The sequence below is a fragment of the Loxodonta africana genome, chromosome 2 (genome assembly GCF_030014295.1).
Source record: "Loxodonta africana isolate mLoxAfr1 chromosome 2, mLoxAfr1.hap2, whole genome shotgun sequence".
Lineage (NCBI taxonomy): Eukaryota > Metazoa > Chordata > Mammalia > Proboscidea > Elephantidae > Loxodonta > Loxodonta africana.
In genome coordinates, this window is record NC_087343.1 from 144,252,774 (window position 1) to 144,280,504 (window position 27,731).

General features: G+C 36.8%; 1 protein-coding gene across 7 annotated transcripts in view; it reads left to right on the forward strand.

Moving 5' to 3' along the window:
- The window catches only part of TRIM36 (tripartite motif containing 36), a 63,131-nt gene extending 36,450 nt beyond the window's left edge, over positions 1 to 26,681 (forward strand). For 4 of the 7 annotated variants that reach the window (XM_023549034.2, XM_023549035.2, XM_023549040.2 and 1 more), the window contains 6 exons: positions 4,970 to 5,065; positions 8,320 to 8,573; positions 8,803 to 8,927; positions 11,234 to 11,527; positions 13,927 to 14,224; positions 15,728 to 26,678. In XM_023549034.2, coding sequence (XP_023404802.1) covers positions 4,970 to 5,065; positions 8,320 to 8,573; positions 8,803 to 8,927; positions 11,234 to 11,527; positions 13,927 to 14,224; positions 15,728 to 16,082 — 1,422 coding nt within the window. In that variant the 3' untranslated portion in view covers positions 16,083 to 26,678. Of the gene's footprint in view, positions 1 to 4,969; positions 5,066 to 8,319; positions 8,574 to 8,802; positions 8,928 to 11,233; positions 11,528 to 13,926; positions 14,225 to 15,727 lie in introns of all 7 variants that reach the window. The other 3 variants (XM_023549046.2, XM_010590592.3, XM_023549056.2) reach the window with 2 other exon arrangements.
- The last annotated feature ends 1,050 nt before the right edge of the window (positions 26,682 to 27,731 follow it).

Here is a 27,731-nt window from a genome sequence, read left to right on the forward strand (position 1 = left end):
AGAAATTTGTCCGTTTCCTCTGTTGTTGTTAGGTGCTGTTGAGCTGGTTCTGACTTACAGCGACCATATGCACAACAGAACGAAACACTGCCCGGTCCTGCGCCATCCTTACAATCGTTGTTATGCTTACGCTCGTCGTTGCAGCCACTATGTCAGTCCACCTCGTTGAGGATCTTCCTCTTTTCTGCTGACCCGGTACTTTGCCAAGCATGATGTCCTTCTCTAGGGACTGCTCTCTTCTGACAACATGTCCAAAGTATGTAAGATGCACTCTTGCCATCCTTGCTTCTAAGGCGTGTTCTGGTTGTACTTCTTCTAAGACAGATTTGTTCGTTCTTTTGGCAGTCCATTTCCTCTAGGTTTTCAAATTTGTTGGAACACAATTTTTCGTACTATTCTGTTATGATTCTTTTAATTTCAGTTGGGCCTTTTTGATATCATCCATCTCATTTCTTATTCGGGTTATTTGCTTCCTCTCCTGTTTTTCTTTCGTCAGTTTGGCCAGCGGTTTATCAATTTTTGTTTTTTTCAAAGAACCAGCTTTTGGTCTTGTTAAGTCTTTCAATTGTTTTTCTGTTCTCTATTTAATTCTGCTCTAATTTTTATTATTTGCTTTCTTCTGGTGCTCGATGGCTTGTTTTGCTGTTCTCTATTTGTTTGAGTTGTAGGGATAGGTCTTTGATTTTGGCCCTTTCTTTATTTTGGATGTGTGCTTTTATTGCTATAAATTAACTTCTGATCACTGCTTTTGCTGTGTCCCAAAGGTTCTGGTAGGAAGTGTTTTCATTCATATTTGATTCTATGAATTTCTTTATTCCATCCTTAATTTCTTCTATAATCCAGTAGTTTTTCAGCAAAGTGTCGTTCAATTTCCATGTGTTTGATTTTTTTTCTTTGCTTTTCCTGTTATTGATTTCTACTTTTATAGTTTTATGGTCATAAAAGATGCTTTGTAATGTTTCGATGTTTTGGATTCTGTTAAGGCTTATTTTATGGTGTAATGTGTGGTCCATTCTGGAGAATGTTCTCTGTGCATTGGAAAAGAAAGTATACTTGGCTGCTTTTGGGTGGAGTGTTCGATATATGTCTGTGAGATCAAGTTGGTTGATTGTGGCATTTATATCTTGTCTTTATTAAACTTCTTTCTGGATGTTCTGTCTTTCATTGAAAGCGGTGTGTTGAAGTCTCCTATTAGTGTGGAGCTATTTCCCTTTTCAGTGCCATTAGAGTTTGTTTTATGTATTTAGGAGCCCTGTTGTTGGTGCGTAAGTATTTGTTTTGGCTATGTCCTCCTGGTATATTGACCTTTGGTCATTATGTAGTGTCCTTTCTTGTCCTTTGTGTTGGATTTTGCTTTAAATTCTATTTTATCAGAGATTAATATTGCTAATGCTGCTGTTTTTTGAGCATTGTTTGCTTGAAATTTTTTCCCATCCTTTGAGTTTTAGTTTGTGTCTTTAAGTGTAAGGTGTGTCTCTTGTAAGCAGTATATAGATGGATCATGTTTTTTTTTTTTTTTTAATCCATTCTGCCACTCTCTATCTCTTTATTGGTGCATTTAGTCCATTTACATTCAGTGTAATTATTGATAGGTATGAGTTTAGTGCTGTCTTTTTGGTGTCTTTTTTTGTGTGTTGACAGTTTCTTTGTTCTACTTAATCTTCTGTGCTGAGTAGTTTTTATTTTCATTATTGTTGATTTTGTATTTGCTGAGTCTTTGTTTTTCTTGTCTTTTATTTTGATATGTAGGACTGTTAGTTTCCTTTTCATTACCCTAATATTTACCCCTGTTTTTCTAAGTTTAAGCCTATCTCTTATTTCTTTATGTTTCCTGGACTTCCTCTCCATATGAAAGATCTACGACTACATTTTTTAGTACCTCTTTTTTGTTTTCATGTTATCTTTTATATATTGATGTCTCTGTTTCCCTATTTTCAGTGTTTTAGCTTTGATTTATTACTGTGATTTCCCTATCTGGGGTGATATCTGGTTGCCGTGTCCTGTGGTCTCATCTTGGCTTCTGATCTGATATTACTGATTTTCTAACCAGAGGACTCCCTTTAGTAATTCTTGTAGTTTTGGTTTGGTGTTTACAAATTCCCCAAACTTCTGTTTGTCTGGAAATGCCCTTATTTCACCATCATATTTAGAGATAGTTTTGCTGGATATATAATTCTTGGCTGGCAGTTTTTTTCCATGAAGGCTCTATATATGTTATCCCATTGCCTTCTTGCCTGCATGGCTTCTGCCGAGTAGTCAGAGTTGAGTGTTATTGACTCTTCATTGTAGGTGACTTTTCATTTTTCCCTAGCTGCTCTTAAAATTCTCTCTTTACCTTTGGTTTTGGTAAGTTTGATTATAATATGTCTTGTGACTTTCTTTTGGGATCTACCTTGTGTGGGGTTTGATGAACTTCTGATCTTTCACGATATCAGGAAAGTTTTCTGCCCACAAATCTTCAACAATTCTCTTTGTATTTTCTGTTACCCTCCCCGTCCCCCAGGTTCTGGCACTCCAGTCACTCATAGGTTATTCCTCTTGATAGAGTCCCACATAATTCTTAGGGTTTCTTCATTTTTTAAAAATTCTTTTTATCTGATTTACCTCAGGTAAATTGGTGTTACGTGCTTTATCTTCAATCTCACTAATTCTGACTTCCACTGCCTCAGTTCTGCTCCTGTGACTTTCTATTGCGTTGTCTAATTCTGAAATTTTATTGTTAATTTTTTGGATTTCTATTTGCTGTTTCTCTATGGATTCTTGCAGTCTGTTAAATTTGTCATTATGCTCTCGAATAACCTTCTTAAGTTCCTCTCTTGTTTTGTGTGTTCCTTTGCTTGTTCTGCATTTTTTGTCTAATCTCCTTCCTGATTTCTTGAAGAGTTCTGTGTATTAGTCTTTTCACTAATACACAGTAATTCCAAGAAGTTATCTTCCCCTGGAAGGTTTTTTGATTCTTTGTTTCGGTGGCTTGCTGAAGCCATCATGGTCAGCCTCTTTATGTGATTTGATATTGACTGTCATCTCTGAGCAGTCAATAAGTTATTATATTTTATGTCTGCTGACTGTGTCCTAGGTTCTTGTTTTGATATGTCCAAATAGGCTGGTCAGGTAAGCTAGTTTGATTATTGGCATCTTTGAAGCTCTCACATCCTGTCTGCAGGTTGATAGAGCTGTTGCTAGGTGTGTGAGCCCAAGTGTCTGTTTACTTTTTTTGTGTGGATTCAGCTCAGGTGTCCAGGTCATTGGTTGCCGGGTGTTTGGTGCAGGCTCTCACCTACAGTCCTAGATGGGCAGAAGTGATTGGAGTAGACACAGGTATCTGGCCACAGTAGGGGGTCATGCGCTGATCAAGGCAGGGGGCTGACTGCCGTCCCTGAGCATCTAGGTGGAAGGCATGTCCCTGTTCCCTAAAGCACGTAGGTGGGTGGGTTTTGCAGCCAGACTATGGGCACCTAACGCTGTTGGCTGTAAGGACTGGGAGTCACCACTTTTCCTTAGACCCCTGTCACAGGTGGCTTGGTAGAGTGGGTGAAAGCCACCATCCTCAGGCCCCTGACGTGGGTAGGTGATGACTCTGCTTAATAGGCAGGGCAGTGTTAAACGTCATGGATCTTCCACTCCACCTTACAGCAGATACAGATGAAAATAGGCTTCAGGTATATACCCTGGTATACTGTGATGAGGACCTGTGCTGTTGAAATGGGCCCACACATGTCTACACAGAGGTGAAAGGCATTCAAAGTCTGTGTCTAGGCAAAAGTGCTATGCCTGCCCTGAGTTCCCAGTTTAGGTGAGCTGCCAGGTTATTTTTTCCCGTTTGTTAATTTGTTCACCCTCCAATGCTGGGAGAATGTCTCAGAGTGCGGGACTGGTCCTATTTCTGTCCCAGGGAGTGTAGCAGTCTCTGAAGCAGGACTGGACTGGAGCAGAGCAGGGAAGGAGCAGGTAAGTGGGAGAGAGGTATTTCCTAAAAAGAGGGTTTTTTTTTTTTGATCCATGTGGTTGTTTAGACACTTGTCCTTACCTTTTGCTTATCCAGCGCTATTTTGCACTGGTTCTGGAGGTTTGAGCTGACTTTCCACCTCTTGGTGTCTCTTGATAAACATGTCCCGAGTTCCACTGCTTGTCTCACTGCACATGCTAGTTGATCCAGCCTTCAGGGTGCTGGTACTGGCCAGGTCAGGTCTGGCAACTCCTCGCTGCTTCTGAACTATCTCTCCTTCCGCCTGCTGCTCAGTCCGATTCCTCAACTTTGTCTTTGATGTTCAGGGCTCCTAGATTTTCATATATAATTGATTTACTTGTTTTCTCAGGTCTTTGTTTTAAAGGGGACCACAGGAAGCATCTGACTACTCTGGCATCTTAACCCTACCCTTTCCTCTGGCTTATTGCTGGTTATTTTATCAGGGCTAGGCTAGGGATCTCAACAAAGTCTATAATGTTATTTCTATGGCTATATATACACTAATTTTCAAATGGCTACCTTATAAACAAATTATTTAATAAACTTTGGAAACTGCTTGTTCTTATACATCTGTATTTACATTAAGATGTATAATTATTTAATGAACATCTAGGCAGGGATGGGCTATAAAGATTATTTTGAAAGACTCTGTTGTTTCTATTTTGTGTGTGTATGTGAATTATGAAATCTATGGAAGACAATACCTAAAGCTGCTTTTCCATCTACTTAGAAGCTTTAGGAGGAGGAGTTCTGGGAGTAATAATAAGACATTATTCTTTTTTCCAACCTGTTTCTAATCTTTCATATACCATTGCATCTGTGTGCTCAAAGACAGTAACTAATTACCCTGGGTTAATAGTGATAATAGCTGTAGTTGATTTTACTGCCTGTTCATCATAGAAAACAGAAGAGGATAAGTACTGTGTAATGGGAAAAAAATTCCCCACATCCTTTTTTAAACTTCTGCTTCCAGTCATTTGTGTTAACAATATTTTTCAACAGGAAAAGCTCTCAAAAGACATTGATTACCTTATTGGTAAGGAGAGCCAGGTGAAGAGTCAAATTTCTGAACTAAACTTGTTAATGAAAGAAACAGAGGTAAGTGATAAACATTTATTTTTATTTTCATTTATTCACCTAAAACTTCACTTATTCTTTCATAATATCTGTGGGTACTCTATGGCTAGGAGTACAAATCTGCATTAGATTTTACCCGTCTTTCTGGGATTAGGGCAACAAATGTAAAAATAAATTATAATGTGGTATGACCAGTGCTGTGATATAGTGATTAAATGATCCTAGAGCACGGAGGAAAGAATAACTCTATGCAGCAGTTAAGAAAAGCATCAAAACTAGTAACAAGGGAAATGATAGCTTTTACAGTTATCTTTATTTAAAAATATTAGCTGATTGCCTTTGAAAAATACGTGACTAGGACCAAGCTTATTTAAAATTTCAGATATTCCTAAGTATATACCCTACATATGTTCACCAAAGACGTGTTAGAATGTTCATAGCGATATCATTTGTAATAGCCACAAACTGGCAAGGGCCCAAATGCTCAACAGTGGAGTATAAATAGCAATGAGAAAGAACAAAGTATATAATTAGATGCAACAATGTAGATAAATCTTGCAATAATGTTGAAAGAATGATGACAAGCACAAGGGAATACATACAATGTGATTCCATTTATAAAAAGTACCAAAAAAGGTAGAACTGTTTGTTGTGCATTTAGAATTCAGGATAGTGGTGTTAAAGAGAGGAAGGTTAGTGCCTGGAAGGGTTATGAAGGTGGCTTCTAGAGCACTGGTAATGTTCTTTCATCTGATTTGAATGTTGGTTATATGGGAATGTTTGGAAAGATTGATAGATCTTTACACTTATATGTACGTTTTACTGCATGTATACTACAATAAAAAGTTAGAAAAAATGACAAAATTTAAAAATACAGTAAAGAAAGATAGGACTGGGTTACTTTAAAATTCCAAATATTCTTCACTGCCTTTGACATGTGCCTGTTTCTCCATTTGAAACAAATTTAAGAGCCATTACTCACCATCACTTTAAAAGTTGTTGTTAAATATAAAAATATTCAGGCTAGTATGAGGGTGAGTATGCTGTAACTCTTCTTTTTATTGTTAAAAATACACGTTGCGAAACATACACTAATTCAACAATTTCTGCGTGTACAATATAATGACATCAATTACATTCTTCAAATTATGCAGGTGTTCTCACCCTCCTTTTTCGGTTTGTTGCTCCCCTGTTGACATAAACTTATCTTCCCCTGAGCTTCCTATCTAACCTTCAAGTAGCTGTTAACAGTTTGATCCCATATAGTAAAGTTTTTTAAAGAGCAGAAAGCTCACAGCGGACATTCTTTACTAGTTAAGCTAGACTGTTGGTTGGTTTAAAGAAGACTTCAGGGGGGTATTTTTGGTTTATGGCTTTAGAGTTAAAGATGATCTCAGGGCAGTAGTTTCAGGAGGACTGTTCTTCTTGATTAAAAAAAAAAAAATCTTTTCTAAAATAGAATGAAATTATTGAGCGATTATGTGAATTACTACCGTATTACAAGCATCACCTTAGTTTTTAGTATTCTTTTTCTGATTTTCACTGATTGCACTCACCACCCTAAGTTGTTTTTCCATGTAATTTAAAGTGGGGTTTTGTTTTTCATATTTTTGTCTGATTAACAAATCCTCTGGGTTTGGCATAATCTCTGGACATACAGCAAATTATCACCTATATAACAGGTTGTTCAGGCATGGTATTTTAGGTCATTTTCATTTTAGGCCATAGGTCATTTTAAGTTTTTCTTTAAACTATTGATTTTCTCAGTCATATTGCCCTTTACTTTCTGAAATAAAGGAAAACTGAGTGCCTGTTTTTGAGGAACTTGGGCATCAGGCATTCATTTAGACACTGATCCCTTGGGATCCTGGAGAAATTATTTAACTTCTTTTTGCACCTTTGATCTAAGATGCATGTGTAGTAGGCTTATTGGTAAGAATCTTTTCTACACTAGAGAATTTGTCTTTATTCTTGGCTCTTACTCAGTGATTTTGACACTATCTTATGTATAATTTTACTTAGCTGAAAAATATCTCCTTTTTACCTGTGTATAATATTTCTGGTTTAATGTTTTGATATGTCATTGAAATATTATCAAAATACCACCACCTTTTACTTCCCTCTCACTCCCACCCCTCTTGCCCCTCCCCTCCCTTCTTTTTTAATTTGGCGTTTGGGCTTAGGAAACTGAAGAGAATCCGGAAAAATTTCCTTTTGTTATAAATGTTGGCCATAAGCCATTTGAAAATGCACAATGCACTTCAACTATGTATTTTCAGCTTTTTAGAATGTTCTTGAAGACTTTTCTGTTGGCTATTGCCTAAGAGTCTGTTATGATAATTGCCTATGAGTGCTGTTAGTCTTGTTTTCAAAATCAAGTGGGTCTCTGATTTTTTGGGCATTCGAAATGTTTGCTAAGCACCACAGATAGGGTCGTTTTATGACAGAGAAACAGCTACATGCGCAGTGATTAACATTTATGGATAGGATGTGATATTGTAGCATGCATTTTTTGTAAATAATGCTTTTAATTTTCACAAAACCCTGAAGTGAATAGGTTCTCTTATCCCCAGCTTTGAAAAGAGAAAAACTCAGGCATATAGAATTAAGTAATTTGCATAAGGTCACACAGCTGAGTCAGGATTTAATTATGTAACCATGAGAGGACAACATTTTCATATCGTAGTAAATGATGCCATTTTTTTTTTGTGTTTCATGGTTGTGGTTTAGCTTTAAAAAAAAAATTGGATTAGGATGGGAAAATGCCAGAAAAATGTCCTGAATTAGAAAGGACTTCAAGACTCTGGAATTGTGTTTTCTTGTATCCACTTGACCGCACTGGGTTTGGTTTTGGTTTTGGTTTTGGTGGTTGTCTCTGGTTAAATCGGTTAATTTCTTCTTCAAATTCCTTTATGTATAATTTGAAGTTTTTTTTTATTCAGTTGAATAAATTGTTTATTGCTGGACTTTGGAGGTGAAAAGCTTAAGGAAAGTACAGTATTTTAAAATTACAAAGTAAGCTAAAAAAAAAAAGCTAACAGGTCCCAAAATTCCTTGCTAAGTATAACCATTAACCCATTGCTAAGTATATTTGATACCAAATTATTACTCTGAAAATTCCAGAGAATCAGGTTTTTTTTTTTTGACAATGAGTTTGTTTTGTTGAGTTTTGATTTTTGGCATCATGTAGACTAAGTATAATTATGTAGAATTTTGTGAAAAGACATTTGGTTTCGCAGATGAGGTAATGTTTTGTTCTTGTTCCTTTATACTAGTGTAATGGAGAGAGGGCTAAAGAAGAAGCAATTACACGCTTTGAAAAGCTCTTTGAAATTCTGGAAGAGAGGAAATCATCTGTTTTGAAAGCAATTGATGCTTCTAAGAAACTAAGATTAGACAAATTTCAGACTCAAGTGGAAGAATATCAGGGGCTTCTAGAAAACAATGGGCTTGTGGGATATGCTCAAGAGGTGCTTAAAGAGACAGATCAGTCTTGCTTTGTTCAGACAGCAAAACAACTCCATCTCAGGTATTTCCTTTTACTTTTAACTTTAAAAATTTTTTTAGCAATGTCTTTAAATGCTGCTATACATTTCAACTTTAGCTCTGAATTGTTCAGGATGCTGTACTATGTGAAGTATGTCTTCACTCTTAACTTGAATGTTGAATGAACTGTTATTTTTTGGTTAATCACACTGCACGTATTTAGTCTGGTTTGCCTTAAAACAATCATTTTTATATAAAATATCTGTCTGTAGAATACAGAAAGCTACAGAATCTTTGAAGAGCTTTAGACCTGCAGCTCAGACTTCTTTTGAAGATTATGTTGTTAATACATCTAAACAAACAGAACTTCTTGGAGAATTGTCCTTTTTCTCTAATGGTAAGTCTCTTATACTAAATTCACACTGTATAAAAAAAACACAGATTCCCTTCAGTTTGACATTACAACAGCATCTCTGTTGCCCATTCTGTCATCCCAAAATCGTATTCAATTTGTTTTTACAGCTGTGTTTAATGCCCCAAAACTATAGTCTCTTGGTTTGCATTTCTTCAGACATTGCATAAATGGCATCATGTTGTATATGTCCTTATTGAAAATTGCTTTTTTTTTCAAAAATTAAGTTTAAAATACATACTTGTTGTTATATGAAGTTCTAGTTTTCCTATGGAGAGACAGTTTTTATTTTTTCTCTATATAAGCAATGCTGCATTGAACATCTTTGTCATTGTTTCTTTGTGCGCATGTATATGAGTTTCTCTAGGGCAGAAACCTAAAAATGGAATCTTAAGCTAAAACTGATTGTAGGATGTTTGTATTTTGTTACTTGCTAGTGGCAGGGCTTCCTGTCTTCTCACCTGATTCATCGCCCTTGGATTTCTCTTCCAGTGATAGTGAATAGTCACAATCCTTAGAAAGATGCAGTTATAGTCTAATTATTATATAGGCATAGATGTATAGATTTGTACATTCACTCAAAAGAATTTATCTTGTTTTTTGTAAGTTAAAAATTCTGAAGAATTTTTGTGACACCTTTCTTTTTTCAAATCTATACCTGAATCTACTTTCAAATATATACTGACCTTGTTTATTATGACTACCTTGTTTTACCACGTGGATATTTGATACTCTTTCAAATACTGATTCTACTTTACATACTATATTCCCTGTTTTTAAAATGTATGTTTGAATCACTTTTTCAAATATGTGTTTGTTTATTTGTGAGTACATGTGGGGAAAGGTGAGGTTAATGGTAGAAGATCTTGGGTTATGCCCATGTATGATAAAGAACCGGTAAAACTGATGAACAAGAATAGAAATGAAACAGTTACCTAGTTTGTAGCTGGTGGATGTCCGTCTCATTTTTTCCTACTTGGAATATATTTTTTTGTAAGCTATGTTTCAAAGGAAGAAAAGAAGGGGCATTGGGTAGGATATTTTCTGTAACTTGCTTTTTTTTTTTTTACTTTAAAATTGATGACTTTCCAGATTTACTATGGCTGCATAACATTCAGTTGTAAAAATGCACCGTAAAGAGACACATTTATACATTGCTTATACGGTTACTCCTCCTCATTTGTGTATTCTGTATTTGTGAATTTGCCTACTTGGTAAAATTTACTTGTAACCCCCAAATCAGTACATGCGTTTTTGTAGTCAGTCACAGACTTGTAGGTGCATTCACAGAGTGGTGAAAAATTTGAGTTGCCTAACAGGCATGCCTGGTTCAGTATTCAGTAATTCAGTGTTAGTGGGGACTGTATAAAACATAACTACCGTGAATAATGGAAATTGACTTTATGTAACAGTGGGATACCTTTCTCTGTGATTTGATATAAATGTGTGTGTATGTGTAACTTCTACCTGTGTAGTTTTTTTATTGTTCATACTATATGACCCAAGCAGGTAAGCTTATTGGTATTTATTCTGTGGGAAGGATTGTGGATGTATACAAAGGTTTAGTGAGAATATTTTAATTACTGTAAGTTAGTGAAAAATTGGAAATGTGTTCCCAAAAATAGACAGTTAAATGTTGATACATCCATATAGTAGAATACCACTGAGGGAAAAACTGGCAGGCTCAATTAAAAAATTTCATAGTGATTATCTTTTAGTTTCTTAATTTTTTTATGCATTATGTATTTTTCCTGCATAAAATATGTATGATGTTTATACTAGGAAAAATTTATTTAAATTGCTTTGCAACTTTTCAGAAGAAAATATGAAAGGAAATTATGTAATGCTTCTTTGAGAATTTGTTTGATATACTCCCCAAAACTTAGGTGTTTAAAAATTTATTAAAATAATTGTTTATGTTTATAGGCAGATGCAGATGAAAATTTCAAGTCCAGTTTGTTATTCAGTAGGTGAAAAGTGAAGGTGTATAGTTAAAATTTTTAATTTATACTGCTTCAGAATTAATGGTTATAATACTTAGAACTATAATTGAGTCTTAATTTTTGTCTTATTTCTCATTTGTCTTTCTCTTTTTTGTTGTAAACACAAATGTACCTTTTTAATCCCTCTTTTATTGTTTATCCTTTTTCTTACACATAGCTTATAATTTAGAAAATTCTTAGATAGTTTAGAAATCATTAAGTATGTCAATACATTCTTTTTGTTGAGGAAAAAATAGAGTTTGAAATATCAGTATTTTAACTTTGCTTTCTGTTTCATGATTCTTTCAGGCATAGATGTGCCAGAGATCAATGAGGAACAGAGCAAAGTTTATAACAATGCTTTGATAAATTGGCACCAACCAGGAAAGAATGATAAAGCTGATAGCTATGTTCTTGAATATCGGAAGATTAACAGAGATGAAGAAATGTTGTCATGGAATGAGATAGAAGTGTGTGGCACTAGTAAAGTAGTTGAGGACCTAGATAGCAATTCTCTTTATGTCTTCAGAGTGAGAGCATATAAGGGTTCAATCTGTAGTCCTTGCAGCAGAGAACTGATCCTTCATACTCCTCCTGCTCCAGGTATTGTGAATGTTGGGGATAAAAAAACATAGAGTTAGAAGAGACCTTGATAAAATCATCAACATTGCCGTGTAGACCTACATTGAAACTAACACTTATTATTAAAAGACTAGAAAAGGAGATTCCACACCCAGTTAGAATTTAGAAATGAACTGAATCATACTTGAATTTCACCAAGTAGGCTGAGGAGAGGATTGGATTTTGACTGACATCAGATATAGAAGAACATGAACAGAAGAAATTTGAGTGAGCAGGGCTATTAATTTGGTGTTAAAATAGCATGAATGCTACCTTAAAAGTTTTAAACATTAAATAGTATGTTTCTATATTTTTTGGTCAATTTATAGACATCTCTATCGTTACTGAGTGGAAACCCCAGGTTCTTGCTTGGCATGATTGTATTGGCCAATAAACGAGAGACCAAGGTGGGAGAACAGGAAAGGCACTTTTATTTCGTTGTACAAGGAAAGGAGTCAGAGCTGCTGCTGCCAAGACTGCTCGCCAAGGGCGGGCGGGCCAGTTACTTTTAAAGGGGTTTACAAGTAGGGAGTTCATACAGATTACACGTCAGCAACATTCTTAATCATACTATGCAGGCACAATTGGGTTTACATAAAAGCAGAATCCAAATGCAAGGCTGGGGGGTAGAAAGCCAAGCAAAGAAAATAGGATTTTTAATACAGTACTGTGGGGGCTGTCTTACTATCATATTTGAATCTAGATGGATATTTAAAATGTAAAAATTATAATAGCCTGAAATATGATTTTGGTTTAATCTAATTCTGACTTGCCTGCATTTTCTAACTTGGTGATTCTAGCACATGGAGATGGAAGGCATATCTTAGAACCACGTGGATAGCTTTTTCTCCATCCTAAAGCATTACCTCCTTATCTCTTCCCAATTAAAAACCAGTGATTTGAGTGGTACTTGTAGAGTGCCTGTAGACTTTTATAGAATGAGAATGATTCATAGATTAGTTGATGCTCACTGTAGTCTCTCCGTGGATGAGGGACATTTAGAATCAAAGTTGTGCTCGTTCTAGTTAGCAGCAAAATATCTTGCCCTGTTGGCCACTACCTTAGAGATTGCTTGGATTCCTTGGACTGCATTGCTCTGTCCATGTTTAGTGGCTTTTGTACCCGTATTTTCTGCAATCTTCCCTTTTTGTTTAAGATAGAGAAGCAGTGTATCCTCTACTATTTATTTTTGATGCATAGGGTGGCTTTAAAGAAAATAGAATACAAATAAGCAAAGTTGGCTAAAATTATTTTTCTTGGATTTTAATAACATCCAAACAGAAATTTTAGAATAGATTTGCGAGTATTTTATGGTTTATACTGTTTCTGCTTTTTTCTCTGTCCGAAAGTGGAAGAAAAAGAAACCTGGAAGTAGCTACTGTTTTCAGTAACATAGCAGAGGGGGAAGGAGGAAAGGAAATGTTAGCAGTGTCTTCCTTTTCTCTGAATAGCCATAATGATGAGGTGGCCAGATAAATTTATTATGCAAACTGGGAAGATTTTTGTTAAGCTAAAGAAGCACAAATAACTCAGAATGACAGGCTTTACCAGGAAGAATGGTCAGCCTGCATATGCGGGATGGTTTTAGGTTGCTACTAGCTAATTTTATGCTTAATGGATCAAGCTGATAGAGATTTTTAAGGGTAGTAGTATCTCTGTCCTACAGATGAGGAAATTAAAGTTAGGTCAAATTCCAGTTAAGTTCTTGAACAGGGATTGAAACCCAGGTCTCTGAACCCAAAGTCCTTCCTTTTTTTTTTTTTCTTCTTTTTTTGCACTGTATCATGTTTCTCATGTCTGGCGTGTTGATTGATAAAATACCTTATTAAAATAGCTAAAGTTTTCCAGATTTATAACAATTGGAATAGATATTTAAATATATATATATAAATGTACAGCTTTGAGAAAATGTGCAACTATTTTAGGAACAAATTTGAGAGTGTAAAATATCTAGGGTGTGTTTGCTCTATTTCAAGGAATTGTGTTCAGAAATGTTCTCATACATCGAAAATATTTTCCTGGGCTTTTGAGATTGCTGAAACTTTTCAGATACAGAAAATTTACTGAAATCAAACGCCCATGGCCCTCGAGTCGATTTCGACTCATAGTGACCCTGTAGGACAGAATAGAACTGCCCATAGGGTTTCTAAGAGAGTGGCTGGTGGATTTGAACTGCTGCCCTGTTGGTTAGCAGCCATTGCTCTTAACTACAGCGCCAGGGTTACTTCTAAATTGGGGTTTGAGTTTGTGATAGGTTTCTACAATATGTCCTTTTCTTATTTTTTCAGTAATTTCTACTTTTAAAAAACTATCAAATTTAACCTTAAATTGTAGAAATACTCATAAATAATGTTCAGACTAATTTTAAACTCTATTTAAAGTTTTCAGTTTTCTCTTTGATGAAAAATGTGGCTATAATAATGAACACCTCTTGCTGAACTTGAAGAGAGACCGTGTAGAGAGCAGGGCAGGATTTAATCTTCTGCTTACTGCGGAACGCATCCAAGTGGGCTATTACACAAGCCTAGACTACATCATTGGAGATGTCGGAATTACAAAAGGGAAACATTTTTGGGCCTTCCGTGTGGAACCATATTCATACCTGGTAAAAGTGGGAGTTGCTTCCAGTGATAAGCTACAAGAGTGGCTCCGCTCTCCCCGGGATGCAGTTAGTCCAAGGTAGATTATTTTATTACTCTAGAACTTGGTAATTATATTAAAAGTAAATGTCCTTGTTTGGCAAAGTAAGTCTGAAAATACTTACATTTATAGCATATAATTCTTAGATTCATATGTTTTGGCTATACTTGTATAGCTGGCTAATAAAGAGTTAGGTTGTCTTATATCTGCAGATGGAATGAGAGTTAGTAGTTAATTTCTGATTCCATGATGAATTAAGTCTGTTTTGGATACCTCTTAATTATGATAGCTTTGCAGCTTTAAATTTTGAAAGTCTTTCATATCAGTTAACCTAAATTACGTGATAAAGATTACTCACATATAAAGTGCCTCTAATTGTCATATTTCAAATTTGATGATATTAAATCATTCTTTTATTATGGGACACCCAAACCCACCCAGTGCCGTTGAGTCGATTCCGACTTATAGCGACCCTATGGGACAGAGTGGAAATGCCCCACAGAGTTTCCAAGGAGCACCAGGCAGATTCGAACTGCCAACCATTTAGTTAGCAGCCATAGCACTTAGCCACACAGTTTCTTTAAACTGTCCCATCAGTAATTTCAAAACTGGGTAATGGTTGACATGTTTCTACATCTAGGAATCCCAGTTTCTTAAGAGAGTGGACATTTAGGTGGGTTAAGGTGAGCTGGTCAAGATGAACAGCTTCTGACCGCTTAATGTGAATATTCTAAGTAGCAATCTGAATTATAAGAAATAATTTTTGCACAAAGAATTTTATATAACAATGAAAATTGGAACAGGGATATGGCTAATTAAGCAAAGTGGCACATCCCCTTTTTAGAATATTAGTATTAATACTGTTCTAAAAGTCCATAACATGAGAAATAAAAGTTCATAACATGAGAAATAGAAGTGAAAAACCTGATTAAAATCATTGATGCAGTATGATCACAAATGTAAGGAACATGTATAAAAAATATCTACCGGCAACTAAAATGTCTATAATGGAAAAAATAAGTTATAATGTTTGTTTATATCATAGTACAATATAGAAATCCCAACTAGGAAATAGCGTTTTTAAGGAACAGAGTGAAACACGCTTGTTTCACTAGCATTTTTTGCAGTGCCCATTCCCTTTCCTTCGTCTGCTCATTCCTTGTCTTTGTATTTTCTTAAGATACAATTGTGTCTGATAAATATTTAATCTTTGGTAAGCCCCTTCACTCTTCTCCCTGGCTTTTTGGTTTTTTAATAAACCAAAGTTACTAATGATTTTTGAAATTGTATCCTGTGCATGTATCTAGGCAAAAGTGGCTGGTATGTTATGACAGAGCAGTTGGGGCTGAGCCTGTAGTATAATTCTAAATGGCACCGTGTAGTCTTTGTTTTTAATTGATTACATTTCAATAGAAAATTTCTGAAGTAAAAATTATTATAACTTTAAACTGATATATGTTGCAAAAATGTTTTAAAGATACTTGAAGGTTTATGGATGATAATACAGATATGATTCTACTCTCTTTATGTATTGCATTTTAGATATGAGCAAGACAGTGGGCATGACAGTGGAAGTGAAGATGCCTGTTTTGATTCTTCACAACCTTTTACATTAGTTACTATAGGCATGAAGAAAGTTTTTATACCCAAGTCACCTACTTCCTCTAATGATCCTGAAAATAGAGTCTTTCCCATGCCAACAAGTATAGGAATTTTCCTTGACTATGATAAAGGTAAAGTGGGTTTCTACGACATGGATCACATGAAATGCCTTTATGAGCGCCAAGTGGACTGTTCGAATACAATGTACCCAGCATTTGCATTAATGGGCAGTGGAGGAATTCAACTTGAAGAACCCATCACAGCAAAGTATCTGGAATACCAAGAGGAAATGTAGTGTAAACATCTGATGAAACTTAGGATGAGAATTGTGAGCAAAACAATGCCTTGGTGTTAACCTGTGTAACTAAGTACATATCATCTAAGTATTCTGTCACCATGCTTGTGTATGATTTTTCTTAAAACACAAAACCTAAATAGCCTTGCCTCTTCCATGTCGTCGTTCTGCCTTTCACAAATGATGGGAATGTAGACACCCTTTCTTAGTTATCTCTGAATGGTTAACTTTGCAACTGGATTGTCTCTCTTTTTTTAGGAACAGGAAATCTAATTTATTTATGTCGGAGGGTGTTGCTGATACTTACAGTCCTTTTTTTTCGGGGGAGGGATACAAAAGTATTTATTATGCTGCTTTTGTGTTTAGTTTTTCATTTTTATATCATGTTTTTGTCCTCAGAAGATATTTTAAAAATGCCTTACGGATAGATATTAGCACTAAAAATTGCGTCTTGTGTTTGTTTTTAGTAGGAAAACAGAGTTATAGATAGATAAGAAAAGGGCCATAAAAATGGTTGTATGTTTAAATGGAAAATAATGTATTTTAATGTGTGTAACTCACTACCTAGCAGGTGCTAAGAGTAGATTACCTGGAAAATGAATACTGCTTGTTTTCTTGAGACCACAAACTGTATTGACATTTTAAAGAGTTCCTTTAGCTGTAATGCTCATTACTGGCATGTGTAATAAACATGGTTTCTTTCAGGAAATACAATTAAAATTCTTAGCTAAGAGATGAAAGTTTTCCCTTTTTTTTTTTTTAAGAAAAATTTATCTTCATTCTTAGTTACTGTATGAAAATATTGAGCTTATATCAAAGAATTATTTTTCAGAAATATTAGTGAAAATGCACTGATATTGAAATCATATTTGCTCTTTTTCCTCTTGTGTCTTTTGATTCTCACTTTTTGGCACAAGTATTGTCAGGTTGTCTTGGTTTATGTTTACATCTTTGAAAAAGTTCATGATATATTTTAGTAGCAGTAAATATAAAATATGAAGTAACTAATTGTTCAGTTGTATGGCATTTTCTGTCTCTCACTGATTGGTAATAAGCATTTGTAGTGTAAGCAAGAAAAATACAACTTTAGCTGTTTAGGAAATAACAAAAATCATAATGACATCTTTTTAAAACTTAAAAAGTTCTTTTAATTTCAAGAGCTGTATTTTATCTAAATCTTATGTTCATTTTTGAAAGATTTTCTTAGGTGGTTTTTATTTAAAGTGCTAATTTTCTGGAAGTTAATATGTTGAAATACTAGACTGTTATCCATTTTCTTAGCAGTAATCGTTAGTGGAATTCTTTTGGCATATTTTAATAGAGTAACCAAAAGTCTTATACCTGAGTTTTTTGTTTTTGTTTTGCTTTGTTGTTGTTTTTTAATAGGAAACTTTTTTCAGGTTGACTTAGGTTTTTTTTTCCTTCAACAAGAGTGGAGAATTAGTGTTTAGTAGTCCTGTTATTTTCCCATCTATGAATAGCACTTTATGAAATAGGCTGAACTAAGCAAATATGCAGTGTTACGTGGATCGTTGTGCAATAAAGCTGCTAAAGTCATGTGTGTGGTAAAGTTTGATACTCTCAAGTTTTGTGTAAATACATATCATGTAGACATTTTAAAATATAAAGCTTTAACAGGAATAGGAAAGCCGTTTAAAACATGTATACTTGTATATAAATTGTTCACCTGGATTTATTTTAAATAAAAAGGAAAATGGAATCAAGTGTAATTATTCAAATCTGCATTACAGAAATTCTCAGCATGTTAGTAATCTGTTTACTTGGGAAATAGAAACAAATTATTCATGAAAAGATTTTTAGCTGAATATATTACTTAGAGCTAAAGTTTTATATAAAATTATTTTGTACATTTATTTTTTAGCCTTAATTCTCGTTGAAGTGGTCATCCACCAAAAAAGATCCCAAACCTGTTTTTGCTGAGTCGATTCCAGCTCATAGCAACCCCATAGCAAACTGCCAATCTTTTGGTTAGCAGCCGTAGTTCTTAACCACTGCATCACCAGGAAGTGGTCATTAGAAAAGCTTAGCATGAAACTAATTTATTTCAGTTGCTTAATTGACCAGTTGTCTGTTTCCTTCCTTTTTAAAAAAAAAAATGTTTTATTATAGCAGTGTACATACAACATATACAATATTTCATCAGCTTCTACATATACACTTCGGTGACATTGATTACATACTTCAAGTTGTACGACCATTCTCGCTATTTCCAAATTATCTCACCACCATTAACATATGTTCAATACATTCTAAGCAAAAAAGTCAAATTCCCCCTTCCCTTCTGCTCCTAAAACCAGAAACCAAACTCATTGTCCTCAAGTTGAGTCTGACTTGTAGTGACCTTATAGGAGAGGGTAGAATTGCCCCATAGCGTTTCCAAAGAGCGGCTGGTGAACTTGAACTGCTAACATTTTGGTTAGCAGCCAAGCTCTTTATCACTGCGTCACTGGGGCTCCCCCTGACCCTGGTAACCACTAATTATGATTTCTATATAATTGCTTATTTCTTATAAGTTATACAGTATTTGTCCTTTTTTGTGTCTGCCTTATTTAACTCAGCATAATGTCGTTTAAGTTCCTCCATGTGTGGCATGCATCAGAACTTCATTCCTCTTTATGGCTAAGTAATATTCTATCGTTTATACATTCTTCAATTGATGGACATTTCAGTTGTTTCCACTTTTTGGCTGTTGTAAATAGTGCAGCAGTGAACACTGGTGTACACATGTCTGTTTGCACTGTTGCCTTCAGGTTTTCTGCATATATGCCTTAGAGTAGAATTGCTGGGTCGTGTGGTAGTTCTATGTTCAACTTTTTGAGGAACCTCCAAACTTTCCCACAATGGCTATACCAGTTGATAATCCCACCAGCAGTGAATGAGGATTCCTGTTTCTCAACAACCTTGCCAATATTTAGTATTTTCTGTTTTTTTGATCATTGCCATTCTAAAAAGGATGAAATGGGATCTCATTGTGGCTTTGATTTACATCTCCCTAAATGACAGAAATCCTGGTGGCACAGTGGGTAAGTGCTACGGCTGCTAACCAAAAGATTGGCAGTTCAAATCCACCAGGCGCTCCTTGGAAATCCTATGAGGCGGTTCTACTCTGCCCTATGGGGTCGCTGTAAGTCGGAATCGACTCAACGGCAACGGGTTTGGTTTGGGTTTTTTGGTAATGACTGATGACTTTCAGCATTTTTTCCTGTGCTTTTGGTCATTTAAGGAGCCCTGGTGGCATAGTAAACCCTGATGGCATAGTGGTTAAGAGCTACGGCTGCTAACCAAAAGGTCGGCAGTCCGAATCCACCAGGTGCTCTTTGGAAACTCTATGGGGCAGTTCTGCTCTGTCCTGTAGGGTTCTTAAGAGCTGGAATCAACTTGATGGTAACACATATTTGGTTTTGGTTGGTGGCGTAGCAGTTAAGTGCTTGGCTGCTAACTGAAAGGTTGGTTGTTTGGGCTGACCAGCCTCCCCGCAGTAGAAAGATGTGGCAGACTGCTTTCATAAGGATTTACAGCATTGGAAACGCTATGGGGCAGTTCTACTCTGCCCTGTAGGGTTACTATGAGTTGGAATTGACTTGAAGGCAACGAGTATTGGTTGGCCATTTGAGTATCCTCCTTGGTGAAATGACTGTTAAGTCCTTCACCCATTTTTTGATTCAGTTGTCTTTTTGTTAAGTTGTAGAAATATTTTACAAAATTTGGATATTAGATCTCTATCAGATATATGGTTTTCAAGATTTTTCTCCTACTCTGTAGGCTATCTTTTCACTTTTTTGATAAAGTCTTTTGATGAACAGAAGTATTTAGTTTTTGTGAGGTCCCGTTTATATGTTTTTGCTGCTCACGCTTTTATTGTTGTATCAGATCTAATGTTTCTGAACCATATTAAATTAGATCTTGACCAGTTGGAGTGTTACCATTAGTTCACATTCATGCTCTTTAAGTTATGGGGCATTGGTAATTGTGATCAGTTGTGGGTCACGATGAATTGTTAAAGACACTTGAGATGTCTTAATTTTTAAAAAAATCAATAAGGGTAGATTTAAGGTTATTCCTGTGATACTGTATAATAACTTCTCGTATTTTCAGTTGTTTTTTGAGTAATGGAGAGTCAGCTATCTCCTTCTGAAGACTGAAGGCCATCTGAGCCTGCTAAGTCTTTTGCCGTAGCCCATAATCTGATTAGATCATAGAAGTGTGTCCTTCCCATGTGGGAATATAATCAATCATATATTGATATGGAAAAAATTGAGAACTATATTATAGGCAGGGAAACCCTGGTGGTATAGTGGTTAAGAGCTATGGCTACTAGCAAAAAGGTCGGGAGTTTGAATCCACCAGGTGGTCCTCGGAAACTGTAGGGGGCAGTTGTACTCTGACCTGAAGGGTCAGTGTGAGTCGGAATCGACTCAATGACAATGAGTTTTGTTTGGGTTTTTATTATAGGCAGATTTTCATTCACTTTAAAGGAGTTTTACCTGCTTATTTATGGGAAAGATAACAACTGTGAGTGAATTGGATTTTTTTCTTGGGACTCTTGCTTAAAAAGTTTTTTTTTTTTTTAAGGAATTGTTTTCTCACATTTGATTTGGAGCTGTTTCATTCATTTCTAGCTTAAATATTCTAGCTTATTCATTCTAGCTTAAATAAGGCCATAATGTTCTGAAATATCAAAACATAAAAATAAAAGGAACTGTAGTGAAGAGAAAAATTTTAGAACACCTGCTGTCTATGAGGCATTATGGACAGGCTAGCTAGCTTCCTGGTCTCATGGAGCTTCTAACAAGGAGAGAGAATAAAAATAGGGAAGGGGACTAGAGAATGCTTGAAATGTGTAATGCAGAGCAATAAATTGCCTAAATTCATAAGGGACAAGAATAAGGATCAACGTAAAGCTGATTCCTATGAGGTTTTCAGATATAATTCCACTCTCCAACTTCTTCACCATTTCTGACACCAGCCGTTCTCTCTCCCCTCACAGCACTTTTCTCCTTTTCTGCTGGGTTCGATAGCTGGTTGCAATGGCCTCATAGAACTCACAGACCATACTAAAAGTTATGGGGCTTATTAGGGAGGTAGCAGGTTGCAGGAGCCCTGGTGGTGCAGTAGTTAAGAGCTTGGCTGCTAACCAAAAGGTCGGCAGTTCAAATTTGCCAGCCACTCCTTGGAAACCCTTTGGGACAGTTCTCTGTCCTATAGGGTTGCTCTGAGTTGGAATCTACTTGATGGCAATGGCTTTGATTTGGTTTTAACAGGCTGCAACTTGGGATCAGGATCAACTTGGAAGCAATAGGAACAAGTAGGGATCAAGATCAGGAAGCACGTAGGCAAGGTCTCGCAGGCTCGCCTGAAGTGGAGAGCATATCCCCCCCTTCAGTGTAGGACAGCTTCCAACCAGGGTGGCTTTCTCAGCTGCTACCTGATGTTGGGCCTCTGACATCAGGCCTCTCTGCTGCTAACCATCCCAGCCGTCATGGCCAGTGTAGCAGCCAGCTCAGCTGTCTTAGCTGCTCTTGCCATAAGGCCTCTCTGCTGTCAGCCTCCCTGCCGTCAGCATCTCTGATGGTTAACTGACCCAGCTTATAGCCAGGGTAGCATCCTGCTCAGCCATGGAGGCCCTCTCAGCCATCTTGCTCTGGTGCCAGGCACTTTCTGGGTCTCTTGCAATCTTCAGTGTTACAGCCCTTGACCCGTATTACAGCTCTTTTAGGAGATTCCCTTCACAGGAACCTTGGGTCCAAACTGCTCTGCTTCAGGCTCTTCTTGGTCTTGAGGTTCCCTCCTCCCCTCTAAACCTCTGTGAGGTTGGCTGCTTGTATAAGCAAACTCCTTGTCAATTTTAAGGTGTGGACCTCCCAGCAGAATTGATCATTCCTCTCAGTGGACTGCAAGCTACTCAATCCTATTGGGTGGTTTTACACACTACCTTTCCAACTAGTAAACTGCCTAATTCTTACAAGGTGAGTAAAATAGACCAATCACAGGGCAGACCATGGCTCAACTGGCCATATTTGGCTGAATTACAAACCAAGGGCCAGAAAGGCCATATATAAGAGAAACCTCCTGCACTGCAAAGTGTGAGCTAACATTAGATTTGGTGACCAGAGAAGCCTGTCTGAGGAGGATGATAAAAGTTTGAGACCTGGTTGTTAAGAAGGAACTACCCATGCAGAGATCTAAGCGAAGAGCACTCCAGGTAGAGTGAACAAGAAATGAAAAAAGGCTTTGAGGTGATGAACTGGTCTGGTTTTGGCAAGAAGTATAATTCACCGTGATGGTTCAGATGAAAAGAAATTCATCGAAGAGTTACTTAGAGATATGGGCAACCCTAAAGGAACAGCACTCAAAGACTAGCAGCAGCCCAAAGTTACTGCTAGGGCTAGAAGGATAAGGTGAGGAAACTGTTCCTAGTTCTAAGTGAGAGCAAGGACACTGTAGAAGGGTTGCCTGCCTGGAGCTTGTCATCATCATGGGAGGCAGCTGTTGCCAGAGATAGGGTGCCAAGATAGGGGGAGAGTAGAAAAGACATACTCTCCACCTGATCGCCTGTCGGTGCTGCTTATTGGCTAACATAGCCTGAGTAGGGGTCATCATCCTGGGGCAGAGAAGGGAAAGAATGGCTATTGTGGTGCTTTTGGAGCTGGAATAAATGGTGAATAACTGGCACAGGTGGGAAGGAGTAGGGCATATTTGAAGGAAAGAAGGGAGGCCATTGGCTATTCTGACTGCTTCAATAAAGCTATTTATAATATTCTGAAATCTAAAAACACAGAAATAAAAGGAACTGTAGTGAAGACTTAGAAAGCAATGTGCTTCCCTTTCAGCCTTCTGGTACTTCTCTTCCCTGTTGACCATTCCACGCTGAGATCAGCTATCAGATTAATGCCATTCTCTCTAGAATGCAAGCTCCACGAGGGCTGGATTTTGACCCAGTTTTTTCACTGCCGGATCCCAGCACCTTGACTCTCTCTTGGTTTTCAGCTCTGTGGGTCACCCTGCCTTTGTGGTACACAGGTACCTGCAGTTTCTGAGCCTGTCTGAGGTGAGTCAGCTTGCTTCTCATGGGTTTCTCCTGCAAGCTTTTAGATTTAACCTTTCCTCACTAAGTCGTTTGCCATTCTTCCATCTGCTTGTTCTTCATTGTAATTTGGGGTTATAGATGGCTCCTAGTTGCGTTGGAATTTGCTTTTCAGTTTCTTGTTCATGTTGTCTTGGGGGTAGTTTTCAAGACGAAGGAGGCGAATAGGACTTTTGCAATCTTGAAACTGGAAAAAGTATTATCTTTGGAATGATGACTTTAGCTGGAAGGTAGGACATTTAATATTTATTCACTGGATCTATAATTAGTATCTTTTCCAGATCTTCAATTTATAACACCCTAGGAACTAGCTCCTTGACTCTCCAAAAGAAAAAAATGAGGTTTTTTGTTTTTTCTTTAAGTGATGGAGCTATAGTGTAGGGTGTAGGTATGCCTTATATTTGGCAGAAGATATTGGAAAGTCATTTATGAATTTAAGTATATTTGGTGAGTGCATTCAATATTTGATAAAGTCTACTGAGTTTTAAAGTACAGTGTATCACCTTAATTTGTTTTCCTGAATTGGATTTTTTTTTTTTATACTCTAGATCATACCCCTCCACCCCCATTTTTTTTAAGCAAAGCACATCTGTAATATATGGAAATATTTGTAGTCCAGATATTTTTCTGTTCCATAGCTTTGACATGTATGTGAGTGTTTAAGTTACTTCTTGGAGCATAGCTAATATTCCTTGAAATTGTTGGGTGATAGGAATCTAAAAATATTTTTATAAAGTACTGGTACTTGTAGTATATGTCTAGAGGTTGATCCAACTGTACTTTATGGGTTTTGGGTAAAGAAGGGGCTCTAACAGCAAGTAATTTTGGGATAAGTAAAGTTAGATATTTGTTTTATTTTTGACTACAGTAATTTTTACAGAATTTAGTGCCAACTTGAATCTCCCAGCGCATTCTATGGAACACATTGTGGAAATAATGGTAGTGCTCAGCACAGATATTTGGAGTCTCTAAGTGGTTTGGATTGAAATCCAATGTTTGTCTAGCTGTGTGATCTTAGGTTAATAACCTCAGAGCTTCATCTTATCTGTGAAGTAGTTCTAGTGATACCTAATTCACTGGTAAATTAGTACTTAGCATGGTGTTGAGTACACAGGTAGGTACATTATTGAGAATATAGGTAAATCAAGTACTCAGTATGTGGTGGGTACCCATATACATTCTGCTTTTCAATAGCATTTATGAACCCTATAAGGTATCTTTTACAAAAATGAGAAAACATTTGAATAGAAAAATGTGCTGGGGGAACCATAAGTATTGTATTCATTTGCTATTATTTGCTTATAATGCCCAAAACCAAATTGGAGAGGTATATGATTAGTTGAGATACAATTCAGCTAGTCAAACAAACAAAAACCCAGTTCTCTGTAAGACCAAGATAATATGGTCCAGATGTGTTTCTTTGTTATTATATAACTCTGAGCAAGAGCTCATAAAACACAAAAGAAAAGGACTCACTTGTGACTTACGTAGTCTGTTTCAGGTATCGGATGTCTCAGATAAACTTAGTTTATGGTAGATTTTTCTGATGGCTCCTAGAACCTACTGATAAAAACAAACTACACCCGTTGCCGCCGAGTTGATCCCGACTCACAGCAACCCTATAGGACAGAGTAGGACAACCCCATAGTTTCCAAGGAGTGTTTGGTGGATTTGAACTGCCAACCTTTTGGTTAGCAGCCAAGATCCTAACCACCATGCCGCTAGGGTTCCAGAACCTACTGATAGTCTTGCTAATTAAAGACCAGCGTGTACTTATAGAGCAGTGTTTCTCAAATGTTAATATGCATGTGAATCACCTGGGAGTCTTGTCAAAAGGTGATTCTGATTCAGTAGGTCTGGAGTGGGGCTTGAGAGTCTGCATTTCTAACAAGCTTCAGGTGAAGGCAGTGCTACTGATCCACAGATCACAGTTTGAGTAGCAGGGCTTTTAGATATACAGAACTAGTCCTGTACCTGTGAGGTTGGTGACATAAATGGTTTGACAAAGGTTCTGGTAGCAAAAAGTCATCTTCATGGACCATTTTCAGGTTTAGATGATCAATTCTAAAATGGATGGAGTGATTAGATTCCAATTAGGGATAGATAATTTCCATTATCTACAAAGTGTAGATGAAGTATTCTACAGTTACTAATAGGGATGTATGTACTTTGTGACAGTGCTCCCAAATCCAAATTTATTACTGCCTTAGTCTGTAATAGCATCCTTCATCTTTTTTCTTTAAAATATAAGTTGCTTAAGAAAGGATTTTAATGTAATGTGTGGAGAGACTTCATTTGAGTCTCATTTGAGAACATTTCACTAACTCCCCCAAAGATTTGTTATTTCACCAATTTTAATTCAGCTAAGAGCCAGAATAACTTCTCTCCAGAATTCTTGGATAACAACCATCAAGCTGGTTCCAGCTTATCCACAATTCATTTGTATGTAGTTTGAGAGTTAAAATTACTTTATACTTTTAAAGGTTATTTATGAAACTAGAAAGATTTCTATTCTATATTAGCCTTCTCCATATCTCAGCATTCCATTTACGTATAGTTTGATTTAGGGACTTGAGAGAAAAAGGGAACATCGATTTAAAAGAAATAATCACTTTGACTGTGGTCCAAGGTGTTTGATGATAGAGATAAAATAAGGTTCAATCATTTAAATCAATTATGCCAACTCCTAAATTAATCTTGGAATGTAATTGATCCACCTAGGCTTAATTTATGGACTTTCATTAAAGTTTTAGATTATGATGACCCATGAATTTGACCCCTTTTTTCAAATGGTCCATTTCTCTAAGAATATTTCTAAGTCTTTCCAATCTAAAGATCCTGTGAATAGGACATTAGACAACCTTTGGCATCCAGATGTCTTGGCTGTAGACATCAAACTTCCATTAGAAGAGATGGATGCAGTGAAGGCAGAGTAACTCAGATTGGAGGATTGTCGCTTGTTCTTATGGATTGAATTGTGTCCCCCTAAAATATGTGTCAACTTGGCTAGGCCATGATTCCCAGTATTGTGTGATTATCTGCCATTTTGTCATCTGATGTGATTTTTCTATGTGTTGTAAATCTTACCTCTATGAGTTCATGAGGGAGGACTCAATCTACAAGATTACATTGTGTCTTGAGTCCATCTCTTTTGAGATATGAAAGAGAGAAGCCAGCAGAGAGACAGGGCGACTTCATACCACCAAGAAAGCCATGCCGGAAGCAGAGTGCATCCTTTGGAGCTGGGGTTCCTAGGCTGAGAAGCGCCTAGACGAGGGGAAGGTTGATGACAAGGACCTTCACCCAGAGCGAACAGAGAAAGCCTTGCCCTAGAGCCGGCACCCTGAGTTTGGACTTCCAGCTTCCTAAACTGTGAGAATAAACTTCTGTTTGTTAAAGCCATCCACTTGTGGTATTTCTCTGATAACTAAGACACATGTACTGTTAAAATATTAACTCAAATTGGCCTGATAATCCTGGACTCTCTTACTAAAAGATCAGATTGCAAATATGAGGAAATCAGTTATGTAAAGATTAAGTCTCTTATAAATAGATGAGTCCCCCACGTGTCTGTCAGTTTGTCATACTGTGGGGGCTTGCGTGTTGCTGTGATGCTGGAAGCTGTGCCACCAGTATTCAGATACCAGCAGGGTCACCCATGGAGGACTGGTTTCAGCTGAGCTTCCAGACTAAGACAGACTAGGAAGAAGAACCCGGCAGTCTACTTCTGAAAAACATTAGCCAGTGAAAACCTTATGAATAGCAGCGGAACATTGTCTGATATAGTGCTGGAAGATAAGCCCCCCAGATTGGAAGGCACTCAAAAGATGACTGGGAAGAGCTGCCTCCTCAAAGTAGAGTTGACCTTAATGACGTGGATGGAGTAAAGCTTTCGGGACGGACCTTCATTTGCTGATGTGGCACGACTCAAAATGAGAAAAAATAGCTGCAAACATCCATTAACAGAACCTGGAACGTACGAAGTATGAATCTAGGAAAATTGGAAATTGTCAAAAATGAAATGGAATGCATAAACATCGATATCCTAGGCGTTAGTGAGCTGAAATGGACTGGTATTGGCCATTTTGAATTGGACAATCATATAGTCTGCTATGCTGGGAATGAGAACTCGAAGAGGAGTGGTGTTGCATTCATCGTCAAAAGGAACATTTCAAGATCTATCCTGAAGTACAATGCTGTCAGTGATAGGATAATATCCATACACCTACAAGGAAGACCAGTTAATACGACTGTTATTCAAATTTACGCACCAAACTCTAGGGCCAAAGATGAAGAAATAGAAGATTTTTATCAGCTGCTGCAGTCTGAAATTGATCAAACATGCAATCAGGATGCATTGATAATTACTGGTGATTTTAATGTGAAAGTTGGAAACAAAGAAGAAGGACCAGTAGTTGGAAAATACAGCCTTGGTGATAGAAACAATGCCGGATATCGAATGATAGAATTTTGCAAGATGAACGACTTCTTCATTGCAAATACTTTCTTTCACCAACATAAACAGCGACTATACACATGGACCT